Here is a 16279-nt window from a genome sequence, read left to right on the forward strand (position 1 = left end):
CTGTTAATTATGCATGAATAGTATACAGAATAAATAAATTCAGGGTGTCATACCTCCACACAGAAATAAATGTAACACTAATGATAATAATCATGTTGTTGTTATTGTTGTTAGGTGCGAAGTCGTGTCCAACCCATCGCGACCCCATGGACAATGATCCTCCAGGCCTTCCTGTCCTCTACCATTCCCCGGAGTCCATTTAAGTTTGCACCTACTGCTTCAGTGACTCCATCCAGCCACCTCATTCTCTGTAGTCCCCTTCTTCTTTTGCCCTCGATCGCTCCCAGCATTAGGCTCTTCTCCAGGGAGTCCTTCCTTCTCATGAGGTGGCCAAAGTATTTGAGTTTCATCTGCAGGATCTGGCCTTCTAAGGAGCAGTCAGGGCTGATCTCCTCTAGGACTGACCGGTTTGTTTGCCTTGCAGTCCAAGGGACTCGCAAGAGTCTTCTCCAGCACCAGAGTTCAAAAGCCTCAATTCTTTGACGCTCATCCTTCCTCATGGTCCAACTTTCGCAGCCATACATTGCAACTGGGAATACCATAGCCTTGACTAAATGCACTTTTGTTGGCAGGGTGATGTCTCTGCTTTTTAGGATGCTGTCTAGATTTGCCATAGCTTTCCTCCCCAGGAGCAAGCGTCTTTTAATTTCTTTGCTGCAGTCCCCATCTGCAGTGATCTTGGAGCCCAGGAAAATAATATCTGTCACTATCTCCATTTCTTCCCCATCTATTTGCCAGGAGATAATAATCATAAAGGTAAAGGTAAAGGTATCCCCTGTGCAAGCACCGAGTCATGTCTGACCCTTGGGGTGACGCCCTCCAGCGTTTTCATGGCAGACTCAATACGGGGTGGTTTGCCAGTGCCTTCCCCAGTCATGACCGTTTACCCCCCAGCAAGCTGGGTACTCATTTTACCGACCTCGGAAGGATGGAAGGCTGAGTCAACCTTGAGCCGGCTGCTGGGATTGAACTCCCAGCCTCATGGGCAAAGCTTACAGACAGCTGCCTTACCACTCTGCGCCACAAGAGGCTCTTGATAATAATCATAGCCAGGAGTTAATACCAGAAGTGGTATATTGCTCTATATTGACAAAACATACATACATCTCTCACTGGAGGTGCATGAATAAGCTTAACAATAATGGGATACCAAGACAGATCCTTTCATGTGTTAACAACAGGTAACGTGGCAGGAAGCAGAGTGTAGAAATAAAAGAGATCTTTGAAAAGTGTGGAAATAAGCAATTGGATCCCTCACAAATCACAAGCTTTTCCAACGAGGTTGCCCTGAAACTCTGGGGTTTATGACAGTTCCAGTAGTGTTTTGCAGATTGGGTGGAAGTTCTCATTCACACACTGGTACTCAGAAATGTATTTCTCATCCAGCATGCATGCTTCTCATTTTTGTTGTAGTTGTAGAACTCTGAATTTGTTTTTATTGAATTGCATCTTGTTCTCCTTTGCCCACTTTCCCAGCATGTTCTGATCTCATTGAGCTGTCTCTATCTTCTTGGGTGTTAGCTACTTCTCCCATAGATCTGTGCTGTAGCCAAATTTGAAGTATCAGATAGTTTGAAAGGGTATAGAAAATGGTAATCAAAATGATCAAAGGTTTGAAATGCCTCCTCCATGAAGAAAGGCAAAAGAGTTGACGGGTGTTTTATAGTAGCGATCCCCAACCTGTGGGCCACGGACCACATGTGGTCCTTCGACTAATTGGAGGTGGGCCCCAAAGGACGCCTTCTCCCCCCCCTGGCCCTTTACTTCATCCCCCCCAGCCCTTTACAACACACTTCATTGTTGTGGCATGTCTGTATCTTATTTTGAAGGGATGTTTAAACATTGCCATAGCAATCAGAGAGCATTAGGGCAGTGGTTGAGAGTAGAGAAGTAAACTACCCCCCACCCCCACCGGGCCTCATTAAAAGGCGTTGAGTGGTCCCTGGTGAGTGGTCCCCGGCGTTGAGTGGTCCCCGGTGATAAAAAGGTTGGGGACCACTGTTTTATAGGACAAAAAGGCAACTAAGTGAGGACACTTCAGATTTTAACAGAATTATGCATAGTGTGGATAAAGGAAGTTTTCCCTCTTCAAAAATATTATAATTTGAAGGCACCAAACAAAATTGATGGGCAGTAGATACAGGACAGACAAATGAAAGTCCTTCCTCACAGAAAACTTTGTTGAATTACAGGATATAGTGAGGGTTACAAGTCTAGGAGACTTAAAAATAGATATTAGACAAATTTGTGGGTGATGAATTCACCAGTGGTTATTAGCCATGATGGCTGAATGGCAATTCTAAATTAGGAAGCAGTATGTTGAAATATGCAAGATCTGTAGTGTGCATGATTGAACAACATATGAAGAATACCCTGCAAGGGGCATCAGAAGAGATATGTATTTAGCACAGTTACATTAAGAACTTCTTGATATTTTTAAATAGTCCTTTCTATGTCTTGATTGGGTCATAGGAGACTTCCTGCTCTTTGGAGCACACTTCCTCCCTGCTCACCCCCAGAATACACAATATAGAACAGAATAGCTAGAGACAATCTCTTCTCTTTCTCCACAAAGCTGTTTCTCTTCATAATAAAACTGCTTGTCTTTTAAGGAGCCCTTTGGATAGCCCAGACAAGCCCAATCTTGTAAGATATGGGCAGCTAAGCAGGGCTGACTTCAGCTAGTATTTGGATGGGAGATCATCAAGGACTCGGATGGAGTTCTTCCAAGAACACTAGTGGTCATGACACAAAGGCAGGCAATGGCAAGGCACCTTTGCTTGGCTGCCAGATACTCCTAGGATCCCCTGGCTATGCTACACACACTATAGGATAAATAATTCTTTTAAGCAGATGGTTCTGCACTCCTCTTTGCATAATGAAACTCTGCTAACAGTACACAGCTAAATGCCAGCTGGTAGGAACAGCATCAGGGTCAGGCCTTTGTGTCTCTTCTGTGAGCTTTCCAGGGCATTAGGTCAGCTCTTGTGACAAATAGGGTGCTGGACTAAATAGATCATTGGTCTCATTCAGCAGAGTTCTTCTAATGCTCTTATTTCCAGTGGTCATTCGTTGCATACATGAAACCAGTCCATCATCTTCAGTGGCCGTAAATATGGGTATGCTTTCTTAATCAAAACAAATAGCTAAAATGATTGCCAACAACCACTATATTGTTTTGTCACAATACTGACAAACTTGGTTTTCTGCACGGGGTTTAAAACTGCTGTCAACAAGTCACTCAGGCACTTATCCTTGTGACTAGTTTTTAGCACCAAGATGTAATGATGGCCTCTGCTGAAATTCTGGCCAGTTCACACATGCATGTTCCACAGTTGATTTAACATCAGTTGACCATCCAAGATTGAACTCTCACAGCTGAATGCACAAACTGCATCCATGGGAAATCGTTGCGTTTGAGGCATGATGAGATGTTCTGAAGTGCTCTGTCAGTGGCTTATGATGTGTGATGGCTATTTCACACCTTACTTGAATTACACTGACCAAGCAGTGAAAGTTCTTGTGCAAATCAGCATGCAAAAGATGCCTCTTAGGCATATAAAAGGTATCTTCTCCATGTTGTTGTTATGCTAGACTTCACCAGCATTGGTAAAGAAACATTAGTGATGAATTCAATCCATGCAGTACAGCTTTGGATGCATTAGCACCTTACCTTTTGAGCTCTTCTCTTGTCAGCTCTTTGATTCTGATGGTAAATCCGGCTGAAGTTGGAAACGATCACTGGCACAGGCAGAGCGATGACCAGCACGCCACTCAGTGAACAAATAGAGCCAAATATCTTGCCAGCAATTGTCTTGGGTACCATGTCTCCATAACTAATGCAAAAGAGAGAAAATGACATTTTGAGTAGAAAACCCACTAACGATAGTTGAAACATTTGCAAATCCATTTGGAATAAAGTAGGAACAAGAGCGGTCATATATTAGTGCTACATCAAAAGTGACTCCGATGTTCCCTGAGCTTCGGGATCAGCTGGAAGGGCTATACATTGGCTGCTTTCAGATGGGAGAAACTTGGAGGCCTCCTGTGTGCACCGTGCACTCTCTCTATGACTCCTGGCATTGCTACTTAACTGGTTGTTGCGGCAAGAGCTTTTATAGTCAGCAGTCTGCTTTATCAAATTCATCATTTAGCACTTTTTAGAATATACCCCTCCGGCCAGTGCATAAAAGCAGACTAGAGCTCTGTAAAAATGACAGATTATCCTCCAGCCCAAGTTGGCTTACTTTATATTCAAAACAGATCTTGTGTTGATGGATGAGTTGCTTAAGCTTTACCTATTTATTGCAAGCCACCTTGGTTCTAGGGATTTTTAAAGCGAAACTGAGCTGGCTTAATGTCTTGAATCATGCAGTGGAATGGACCTGCTCTGGCTTGCAAGCCCTGTTCCACCCTGCCCTCCAAGTTTTCCCCAACATCTGGAGAGGCTTATTTCTCTTTGTAGGAATAGCCTCCTAAGAGGATCAGGACTCCTAACTTCCCTTTCAAATGTTGAGGCCTTGCCTCTGTGTCTCCTGCTGTCTAGCACCTGGACCCCATGGGGCCCATGTGCTGCTTTGTGTTCCCCTACCAACTGCCTTCCTTCCCCAATACTCCTTTTAAAATAAAGTGTCCAAGAAAGTGGAATAGTGTTCAATACTACTACCAGAATCCAAAATTTTGAAGTGCTTATTAAAGACAAAATGTTCACAGGCATACTTTGAGCACAGCACCAGATTAAGCAAGGGATTCAGAAGAAAAGGGTATAATGCAATTCCTTTCTCTCTCACTCTATCGGATGTTAAAATATAGTACAAGCTACTTAGCTTAGGAGTTCAGAGTTTCCATTACCTTGCAGCTTCCTCCAGTTGTCTAGGTGAATGCATGTTTAATAGCTGCCTCCTTCAGACTTCAGTTAAGAGTTCTGTCTGCTCAAATGGACTTGGTACAAAATAAACTTTTCTCCTTGCTCACTAGAGTTTTATTACCTTTTTTTCCCCTGCCCACTTACCAGGTCAGGCCAAGTCAAAGAAACGTTTCATGGCAATTCTACCTGGAGTTCCTCCCTGAAGTTTCTCTAACATTTAATTCCTCTAAATCTCTGTCCCCTGCTTGGAGTGGGGTACTGGACACTCCTATTGTCTCTAGCTAGACCAATTAGAATGTCTTAAGAGAAAGAGAGAAAGAAAATTTTGCTCATTTCAACCTCCAAAGAAAAAAAAATGCAGTCCAAATCTGGAAGCCTAGGGATAATTAGCAACTTTGAGTTGGCTTTCACAGGGACTGGAATCGGAGCCAACTCAAGATATTTTGGCATCTGCATCAGAAAACCCAAATTGTAACCCTCCCCTTGCTTTGTATGTAGTGTTTACCTGGTCCTGTAGAAAACTTATGGCCATAAAACTGCATCTGTCACAGGATTGTAATTCTAAGTCCAGGTAATTGTTCCAATTTCAACAATATTTCATTCTGACTGCTGTCCCACAAGGGAGTCTACAAATCATTTCTCACTTTGGTTAATTAACCACTCAGGCTGCCCATTAAACAAGTATAAACAAAAAAAAACCAAAAGAAGAAAGAAAGGAAACTAGAAGTAAATGGAAGGTCACACAAGACAGTCTCCGCAATCATTTCTGTAACATCAGTGTTCCAGTACTTCTGGGCAGTTCATTGTGATATTGAAGCTTACAGGTCAATTTTCTATCTTCACCAATACATTATGCAATCGGAGGTTGTCCATTAGAATGAAATGGAAGGAAATTGGGGTGGGGTAGAAAATTCTTTTTTGACCAATTATAAGAACAGTCAAGGCAAATCTCTCTCTCCATCAAATCTCCACAACCAGCCCTGGAACATAATATTGCCAATGAACATTCTGTCTTAGTTTTCTTTCAGATCCCTCTGGATTTCTTCGTCATTTCCCACAAACCAGATCAGTTTTATTAATCAACATCTTCATATATTTTGAACAAACACTGAGATTAGCTACTTTAGCTCTTCATCAAAGTCCATACTTGAAATGATAACTCTGTGCTTCATTTCTCAGTATCCCCATGACTGAACTGGGAATTCTATTATGCTATCACTATTATGAATACTGAACTGGGAGCAGTCATGTTTGAGACTTATACATGGATCAGAACAAATGTGTCCCATTGTATGCTTGGTGCTCTTAAAATGCCACTAAGCTACCCAATCAAGAAACACTCCAGGAGAAAAGCCTTAAAAAGAACATTTAATTATTTTACAAAGAAAGTAATCCCAGAACACTAATTAAATATATCAGAACAGAAAACAGCAAAAGAGAGATTTTCCAGCAAAATGGCACCATAAAAGCAGGAAATGACCCTTATTTAAATGAAATCAGCATGTAAATAGCATAAGGTATGTCAGGGCTTCATTTATGATAGCTCAGGTAAACCCCTGGATCTCTGGGAACTGTAAGTGACCTTTGGATGACAGAAACCAGTTCCCCTGGAAAAAATGGCTGCTTGGAGACTGGATTCTAATGTATTATAACCTTCTGAGGCTCCAAATCTCCAGTAATTTCCCCAACCCAGAGTTGGCAACCCTAGAAGAAAGGTTCCTGTGAGCATATACAGACTGCTACTTTCTTTCCTTTTGAACCACTGCAGCATGTGCCAAATAAGGATGCCAATCCCCAGATGCAACCCGGGGATTCTCTGGAATTAAAGCTCATCTCCAGACTAAAGTGATCCATTTCCTTGGAGGATATGGCTGATTCTAGATCGCAGCAGGACTGCCCAAACTTTCTGAGCCTGTGAGCATCTTTCAAAGTCTCACATGGTGCAGTGGGTACAGAAACAAAATGGCTGCAATGGGAGGGGGAGCCTAACACAAAAAGACTGCTGCAGTTTACCTTCAGTCATCTAGAGAGGATCCTTGTGCTGTGGCAGTGGTGGTACTGCTGCTGAAGCAATATATTAAAAAAAATGCACAGACAATTAGGAACCTTGCTGAGGAAAAGCCCATCTGGCCCGGTAAATGCTTCCCAAAAGCATTTAGTGGGCACCAGAAAAAGGTGTTGGTGGCCACCATGGCATCCATGTAGGTCCATTATGCATGGGGGGGGATAGCGCACATTCGGGGTGGAATGGCGGCGACTAAAATCACCGATAACGCACGGTGCCGGCTGCAACCGGCTGCAGATTCAGTGCATGCTGCCGAAAAAGCCACATTAACGAAATGCGGAAGAAAGCGCAGCTTCCGGGTGACCGGGGTGCAACCAGAAGCAGCGCCGGGGTCGCTGCGTGCATAATCGGTTACTCTGGTTTTTGCCGCCATTGCGTCCCATCCTGTGCATAAACGGTTTGCTTCGGTTCTTCCCCCTCTATGTTTTCCATGTGACCCGAAATCGCTGTTTCAGCGGCGGTGCATAATGGGCCGTAAGGACCCCTACTATCCAGATGTCCATAGACTACAGTTCCCATGATCCCCTGCCAGCATGTGCTCATGGGAATTTATAGTCCATGGACATCTGGAGAGCCACAGTCAAGACCTTCAAACACATGGACTTTTCCTATTCACAGTGCCTTGCCTGCAATCTTTCAAAAATATAATCTCAAACTAAGTCTGAAAAAGATTGCAGTAAAACAAGGGAACCCTTGGAAATCAGTTGATTAGGGGATAACTTTAAAAAGAAAAAGAAAACTTGCTCCAATCAGACTGGAGCAAAACCTTTGTGTGGAAGCAGCCAACAGGTAGCCCTTGTGCATGTTGACACATATATACCCAATCAATGCAAGGTCCAAGCCGTCACTCTGCTGTTACCTCACCACAGTCACTACTTATCTTTTTGGCTGGTGGGTATTCCAAGGCCTTATTGAGTGTTCCAGATGTTTGACACCCCAGTCTGATAATCTTTGCCTTTTTTGCTTAGATAATTCTCTCAGTATTGTGAGATAAGAGAAGACTACAGGTATCTGGATTGCTTATATTCCTTGCTGACTGATTTGGGTACCAGCCTTATGTCAATGTCTAGTTGATCAAGAATCAAAGATTACCCTACTGTTCTCAAACTGGGAGATATGCTTCCTGCATGAAGTCTGTATTTGAAGGCCTGAGCTGAACAGAGCAGGATAATGGACAAGGAAATGAGAAGGTTGCTGTACACATATGCTCACATTTTCATAAATAAATCATGTAGGTGTGGTTATTATGACTTTCACAACTGTACAAATATTCATCAAGGAACAGTTCTTTTTGCACATGTAATTTAAGCAGGAATAGCCAAGAAGCAACCAGAGCCTCTTTTCAGTGTCACCTCTCACTTGGGGCAGCTGTACCTTGGGGCAGAATCCTGATAAGAGAATGCTCAGTCCTTTGCATACCTCACTTCACTCGCATTTGTGATTCGAGGCCTTATTCTCTCCCCCCCTTCCAGTACACAGAAGGCCAATCATCAGAAAACCCTCCTGACAAACTCCTAGAGAGTCAAAGAGCTGATTCCTTCCTTTCAGGAAGCAACATAACAGAATAGCCTCTCATTTTCATACCAAATGCAAATGTTATCAGTTTGCTGCCCTTGATTAAAAGAGCAATTTTAGGCTCCCCCAGCACCATTGTAGGCTACTTAAATGCAACTTCTCAAAAAGCATTAAAACGCATGTTGATTCAAACACCGGAAATGAATTCATTTTATCTTGCGCTGGCAAATGGCTGGATGTTATATAAATTTGCACAGTGCTTTCCATTCAGCTAGCCAGTGGCCAGATCAGCTAGAGTGAAGGCCAGCTTATACAACCCTCAAGTGCTTATAACTTCTAAAATACAAGCTTATCCGTTTTAGTCAGTGAGAAGTGTATTTGTGGCAAAGCTTTCCTCTGCTTGCTCCATTAGGAGCTTGAACCAAGAGCAGTATATCACAGCTGAACCTGCTTGAATGCTCTTTGATCTTGGGTACAATAGCTTTGCAAGTTCATATCCCAACTCAATTTAGTATACTTCTCCGTGAAATTTGGGGTATGATATAGCAGGCAATAATTCAATTCTTATGATCTTGAGTGGCAGATAGACAAACTGTCACTGTACAATTGTTTATGAAAACTAATCAGAACAGAATCTTCCCAAACTCCAACCACGCATTAAGTATGTGAAAATGTCTTTTCTCATCTGCCCCTCATCTTCCCCTCTGTTGATTTTCAACTGTAAACTCCTTGGAGGCAGAGACATGTAATTTCCCACCCTCATGTAACACTGAAAACCACCATGTAGATGGTATAAATAATTAACTGAATGGTTGCAATATAAATAATCATAATAGCCACTTCAGTTCTGAAACAGGTTAGTGCGCAGTCATCCAAGAAAGCAACATGTTCAAAAAATGGCAGCCATTTCTGAAGGTTAGATGAATGCTATGGCGTGCTTAATTTCTAAAACATTAAAAATAAAAATGTAAAAACTTACTAAAAGGTTTGTGGACGTGGAAGGAGGAGAGACCAGTGCTACTCCATTACCATTCACACAACAGGCAGTATCCAAGTGGTGCCTGTGAAGTTTAGGCAATCATATTCCACACAGCAATAGCAATGGATGCATGATCTGGAGGGGGTGTGGGAGAGAAACACATTTTCTCAAATACAAAATGAAGTGCATCTAGTGGAGGAGAAATATGATATTACCAGTAAAAAAGTGCAACCTTGAGGGAAGGTCTCTGGATGAATGTGTAACCATTGTAAATTAACTGTACAGAATAACTATTCTTGAAGTGTTCTGTCCAGACTTGTGCATCAGGGAAAAGCTGATGGAATCGAAGCTGTAGCCTAACTAACCTTCAAGTTCATATCTTGTCTAACCGCTGCTTGCAAGAAGAAAGCAACGAGAGAGCTTCTCAAGTTGCCACGTTGAACTACCAAGCCCTTCGAACCTAAGGTTATAAATACCTATTATCAATCCAGGATGATTACTTTCACAGTGGCAACAGATGGGGCCCAGTTAGGATTTAGAATCCTGAGAAGTTGGGCTGTGATGCAGCAAGCTCATGACTGATGGCCCAGTCAGCTAGAATTAAGAAGTCCAATCATCTGTGCTGCATTCTAGGGGGATGTGTCATGCTCAACTGTAAATCAGAATTCAGAATCCCAATTACCTGAGCTGTAATATGGTATGCAGTGAGGCAGGGCAGTCAATCATACTTGTTAGTTTCGAGCCGTTTCAGTCCTGTATGTTTCATTAGGGAATAAGGGACAGAGTTCTCTTTCTTGTGCTAGCAAGGAGATGTCAAGTAGAGCACAGAACACCTTTCCGCGGCATGAAACAACTGAGGATATCAGTGATGGTAGGCAAAGACTACAATGTGTAAAACAACTAACCCAAAGGTTTTACATTTTACAGACACCAAGTATTAAGTGGTTACTGAGTTGCCATAGTTGGCAGGAAAGACAGCATACAAATGTTCTAATTAATAAACAGAGTCCCTGTGTCTACAAGAAACCAATGGTAAAGTGATTGAGAGGTGAAAGCCTAAACTACCTTCCAGCTCACGATATTAAATGTAGCTCACCAAATCTAGGGGATCTAGGCCTCAGAAAATGTCCTGGTTTGCACTTGACCCGCAAAAACAGCCTGGATGTCAAGCCCATGGTAGATCATATTCCAGTGACTGTGAAGGCTACAAACTGGGCAGGTTTGTGTTAAGACTCTTCCATTCTGTTATTTATGCTTGCCAACTGTCCCAAAAGGAAAACCTTCTATGCATCACAGTGTACTGCTAGTCCAAAACACTGATCATATGTAAGTTATTTCAAATGTATGTAGGAGACCCATAAACTTTCATTCCTCAGGCAAATTTTGTAATGGAGATAATTTAACGTGCTGGCATTTAACAAAACAGCTGCAGCTACAAAATACTACACAGCACAAAACAAAGCAATTTGCAAGAAAACAAGGATCCTTACCCATTTTCTCATGTGTCACAGTCAATTTCCCCTCAACATTGCAGCTGTTTAATTATTTGGCATAACCAGAGGGTCCATAAATGGCAAAAGATAAGCTGTTCTTTTCGGGATGAGTGGGGAAGAATGATTAAACATTCTTCAGACATGGTCTGTTCAGTGCTGTCAAATGTTTATCATGTTAAGTTGTGAAGATGACACAAGCTTCATTGACGGTCACACAGAATACAACTAATGGAAATACTGGGTTGTAGTTTCTCTTCTGAAACTTCAAAGGAGAGATCAGTCTGTTATTGAGCACAGCATGTTTTTAGAAATGTTTTTAGAAATGTTCATTTCCATCTCAATAGAGCTGATTCAAACATGCATGCCCATGTACTTTGCGTTCCAAAATAGTTCAATGTGTATATTTTTTACAGAGAGGAGGTTGAAGTCACTGCTTCATTTCTCAACGCTTGATGACACATCTCAATATATGTACCAATTGCTCTGAGAGGCATTGCATTTATGTTGATAAAAGGTAATACGAAAGCTATAGCTGCATAGTTAGTGGTCGCTTTTTTATGCATGGAAGTAACCATTGGATGTTGCAGCGCCAAGAAATAGGCTTCCATGTATGAAGCAGTCCTGAGGTGACAATATATCAAATCAGCAGCATCTGGTTCTGTTGTGTGCTGTTTATAGTCTGTTGTTATGACTTATTTTGCAGAGTTGCTCAGTTTTGTATGTATGTTAAAATGGCTTCCCCCACTTCACCAAGTAGTGTCTCTTATAATGGAATAGTCATGCCCCTTCTGGCTCAATTAAAACTTCTTAAACCAAGACCACAAGTACATGTTCTCTATAATTAAAATGTGCTTAGTACAACTCTGTCACCGACTCCTACCTTTTGCCTTCAGTTCCTGAGCAGTCTGTGGGTGTGAAGTAGGTTGATTCATTCAAAATGACAATGCAAAGCCTTTGCAAGCTGACTCTGAGTAGCTTTAATTCCTAATAAAGCAGACATCAGGTCTTGATGAGCTGTAACCCCAGCCTCCAATGTAGATGGTCATTAAAAAGATTCTTCTGAAAATGGATTAAACACCAACATAAAACTAAAGCACCTGTCATTGTGTAATCTACCTGGGGGAATTTTAAATTGCCAACTTTCTTTTATGAATGCCAGTGTGCTAATTATCCTCAGAGAAGAAAAGCCCAGTAATTGGCCAGAGCCATTTTCTTTTCTTTTATACTTTCCTAGGAGCAAATGAAGATCAACTTTGCATAAGCAGATATCCAGTTGCTGCCAATCTGATGGTTCTTCCCAAGTCTCATGATTGTAGTGCTCCAGGACATAGAGAATGCAGAGAATAGCAAGTCTCATTAAATGCAAGACTTGCTTAAACCTGCTTAGCCTGGTGGACCGGTGATTTACCAACTGTGTTATGGAGAACTTTACAGGGTTTAAAAAAAAAACTTTTTGGAACACTGTCAAACGTCTTAATAGCAACTTTAGACTCCTGAACCAAACTGGACAAAAATCTAGTAAATGTTCGTGTACATTTCCCTGAACATTGGTTAGGGACTATGAACCAGGTCAATTTTTTTGTCAAATTTTGGCTCATGAACTGGTTCATGCCCATTCCTAATGATCAAATGTGAATTAAAAAATTGCCGAGTATTGTTAGAAAGTGGAAGGGGGTAGGTTGGTCTTTTTTCCAGCGAGTTTTCTGATTTACCATTGGAGATTTGATTGATTGTGCAGATTTTTAAAAATGTTGCTTTGGTAGCAGCTGCTATCACAGCATCAGGACCTTCATTATGAGATTAAGGGTAAAAGGTGGCAATCTTTTTTGAGGCTGATCCACTTTCAGGCAGCAGCTACTTTGTGGAATCCATTTTATGGCTATGGCCATCACATTGTGTCAGAATTCCAAAGACAGTATTCACACACACCCTGTCTGCCTAGTACAGGTTATTGTGAGGACAGAAAGGGATAATCCCAAGTGTGCTCCTATGAGCTTCTTTTTGGAATGAACAGGGTATTCATTGAATAAGTTAAGCAAATATGAAGGATCATCAGGATATCATATTAGTTCTCAGAATATGATGCATAGGGATGATGTTTTCTTCTTCAGTTTTATGAGTTCAAATCTGCATTTTCTCCACATGATTACATTTTTCACTTGTTGGCTACGTTAGCAGTGAAAGAGTGATGGAAGAGAGAGCAGTAGTGTCCAGTTATATAATATGACGTTATTGTCTGGAATCTGTATACACCACTCCTTTGTAGTGTTCCTTAATATTGGAAATACTCAGTTGGTGAGTCTACAGGAATTGTCCAGTTACCCTGATGAAACTACAGCCTCTATGTGTTCATTGGTGGCATTCACAGTTGGCTGGAACAATATTAATTCTACAGGCTTCCTTGGTTCTGTCCCTGATCGATAGTATCAATAGTGCCTCATTGCACATTTATAATGAAGAAATTGCCTAGCAATCAAATATATTGTATTTCAATGAACATTAATTGGGCATTCTATACTCAAATGTGCTCCATTTCTTTCCATAGACAGGATTCTGAGTTTGTATTTGTTTTAAAAAAACGAACTAGTCACCTTGAAAAATTGTTTGAAAGGAAACCCTAACCAACTCATAGTGTTGTCCCCCCCTACTTCTCTGTGTGTGTATAAAATGCTGTCAAGTTGCAGCTAACTCATGGTGACCCCATTGGAATTTCAAGGCAAAAAACAAACAGAGATGGCTTGCTAATGCCTGCCTCTGCAGGACTTCCTTGGGGGTCTCCCAGCCAAGAACTAACCCAGGCTGACCCCAATTAAAGATAGGATAAAACTGGGTTAGCCTGGACCATCCAGATGGATGTACATTTCAAGTGGAATTAAATATAAGTAATTAATCAATAATTTCATCAAGGCAACAGGAAGACAAAATGCTTCTTCTGATGAATGGTCAGGGTAGCCTAACATGCACCATAGGCAATGCTGCAGAAAATGTTCTATCACAGCAGGCAAAGGAAGAACAAGCCTATAGGCTAAAATATGTTAAATTAAATTGAATTATTTTAGCTCCAAGGAAAATGATCATATCTCTTTATGCCCATTTTTGTAAGACAAATCTTGGATTCTATGGTTTTGTCCAGAGAGTCTAATTTTTTTAATGTTCTGTCCCTATGCCACAACCAAGCTTATGATTGACAACACTGAATGCTGCTGTGAGGTCTAGCATCACGAGCAAGGCTGATCTGCCTGGTCTAGCTGTCTCTGAAACTGCTTATCCTACTATTTACCTCTCAGTTAGAGTTTGTATTGTGATTGAAAGCATCGCCCTGAAGATGCAACTACTGTAGGCATCTACTGCATAATGCCGGTGGCATCAGTGTTGATAGACAACTAAACACTTCCTCCCCTACTTCCCTTTATTGTACCCTTGGAAATAGTTGTGTTTAAAAAAAAACACTTTAGTAACTGAATAATCTACTGTTAAATTATTCAAGTAAAGTAGTAATGATGTAGTCTTACCTCCATTTAAAAATAAACACCAACAGAACCACCTATAAAAAGTGGCTGAGAGCTTACCGGAGGCTGCAGTTGGCGTGGTAGGAGGGCGGGCCAAGAGAAAGATCCCTGTGTCAAGCCTGGCCAGGAGCATGGGCATGCCAGAGAAGTGTGCGCAGCAAGCTTCATGAGGGGCAGGCTCCAGGAGGCACTTATTTAAGGCATGCAGGAGCTCGCCCTTTTGCAGCAGGACGAGCCGGGAGACAGCTGCCCACCCTCCCACCCCTGTTGTAATGTTTCTGGTTATAGTTTAATTTGTCACAGCTGTGGAATAGGGGCACGAGGTGGAGTATTTTGATCAGGGATCAGTCTGAGTACTGGGACCCTCATGTCGGGGGTTCCAGTAAGTGACTGGCTAACACTGAGCATGGCCTTACCTGGCTGGGAAGGTCAAGGGCTTGGAGCCAGGAGGAAGGGATGGTTGAATGAGGTGGACACCTGGCAACCATTTAACTGGACTCTTCCCCGTGGAGGGATCAAGGGGCAATGGAAGGAAGGGGACCTAAGGGTGCCCCTTGAGCTTATATCAGCAGCCAAACAGAGGTTACTCCTTACCTCATGCCAAGCCAACCCTCAGTTTACATTGGTTAATAAAGCTGTGGCCTTTTGTTGCCAAAGGAAAGACTTGCGTATTGATTGGCCCATATGCCACCCTGCAGTCAACACTCAGACCTTTGTATTGTTCTGAAATTTCTTTTTTAGAAGCTTGTGTTTTTTTCTTCTATGATGGCATACACTTTTAGCATGGGTTATTTAACATACACACACACAGGGGATTTTCACGTTATGCTTCTAAACTGGCGGTTATTCATTGTTGGCCCAATTTTGGATAAAGCAATACAGGGATGGGAATTTCACACAGTTAATTTTCTTCCATTAATAAGCCATCTCTAAAGTGCTATGGCTATTTCAAACAGTGCTGCTTCTCATTCCCCTGCCCTTTTTTGCTGCATGATCTTCCTCAAAGGTTTATTTTTTGAACCTTCTAATATTAGTGCTAGATGTGAGTACTCTAGTGCTATAGTGGTTCCATGAAGTCAAGGCCTTTCAGTGGAGTTTAGTGCTATAGCACTCACATGATAATGTTTAAAAAAACACTTCAGAGGAAGATCGTGCAGGGAAAAAGTATGAGGGGAAAGCAGCATTACCGGAAGCCCTATAGACATTTTATACAGTACACCACAGCGATTCAAAAGCTCAACAAAGAGATGAAAACCAAAGAAAACAGTTTCTGTTCATTGAGGTTCAAACACACTTTGCTAATGAGAACCCCCATACTTTGCTGCCTTTTTGTTGCTGTTGCTGTTAAATCAGTGCTCCCCTTCACAATATGCCACTGTGATGTTACTGCTGTGAAGGATATAGGGATAGGTGGGCTGAGATAGCTGTTGACAAGTGACTGGGTGTGTCATGTAAATACAGTGCTGTGGATGCTCAGTTCACAGTAATCAAATGAGATGGTAGGACGAATAAGCAAATTATTCACCTTGCTTGTTTGACCCACCTTCCCAGGTTATTACATTAGGCACTTCTTTGCAAGGCAAATGTGATACTTTTTTTGCATCTAGGCAGTCATATAAAGTAGTCTGTTTACTTTACAAGACAGAAAAATCCTTTTGTGACTGGAGAGTTCTTCAGAAAGTGTTCTGGAGGAAGCCCTCCCCTCCTCTTGCTGTTGAAAGGAACTGCAAAGGACACTGGGGCTTGTTTTGATGGATTAATGTCATGCAGTGGCATGAAGCAAGGACCTCAGTAGCTTAAAAATGAATGCACGGTAAATCATCCTGGGCTATAGTATGCAAAAATAGTAAA

The 16279-nt window shown here is 41.9% G+C and overlaps 1 protein-coding gene across 3 annotated transcripts in view; it reads right to left on the minus strand.

The window, feature by feature from the left end:
* The window catches only part of KCND3 (potassium voltage-gated channel subfamily D member 3), a 425461-nt gene that overhangs the window by 91005 nt on the left and 318177 nt on the right, over positions 1 to 16279 (minus strand). For all 3 annotated transcript variants that reach the window (XM_077334907.1, XM_077334905.1, XM_077334906.1), the window contains exon 3: positions 3674 to 3836. In XM_077334907.1, the coding sequence (XP_077191022.1) occupies positions 3674 to 3836 (163 nt within the window). The remainder of the gene's footprint in view (positions 1 to 3673; positions 3837 to 16279) is intronic.

Source organism: Paroedura picta, chromosome 4 (genome assembly GCF_049243985.1).
Source record: "Paroedura picta isolate Pp20150507F chromosome 4, Ppicta_v3.0, whole genome shotgun sequence".
NCBI classification, from domain to species: domain Eukaryota; kingdom Metazoa; phylum Chordata; class Lepidosauria; order Squamata; family Gekkonidae; genus Paroedura; species Paroedura picta.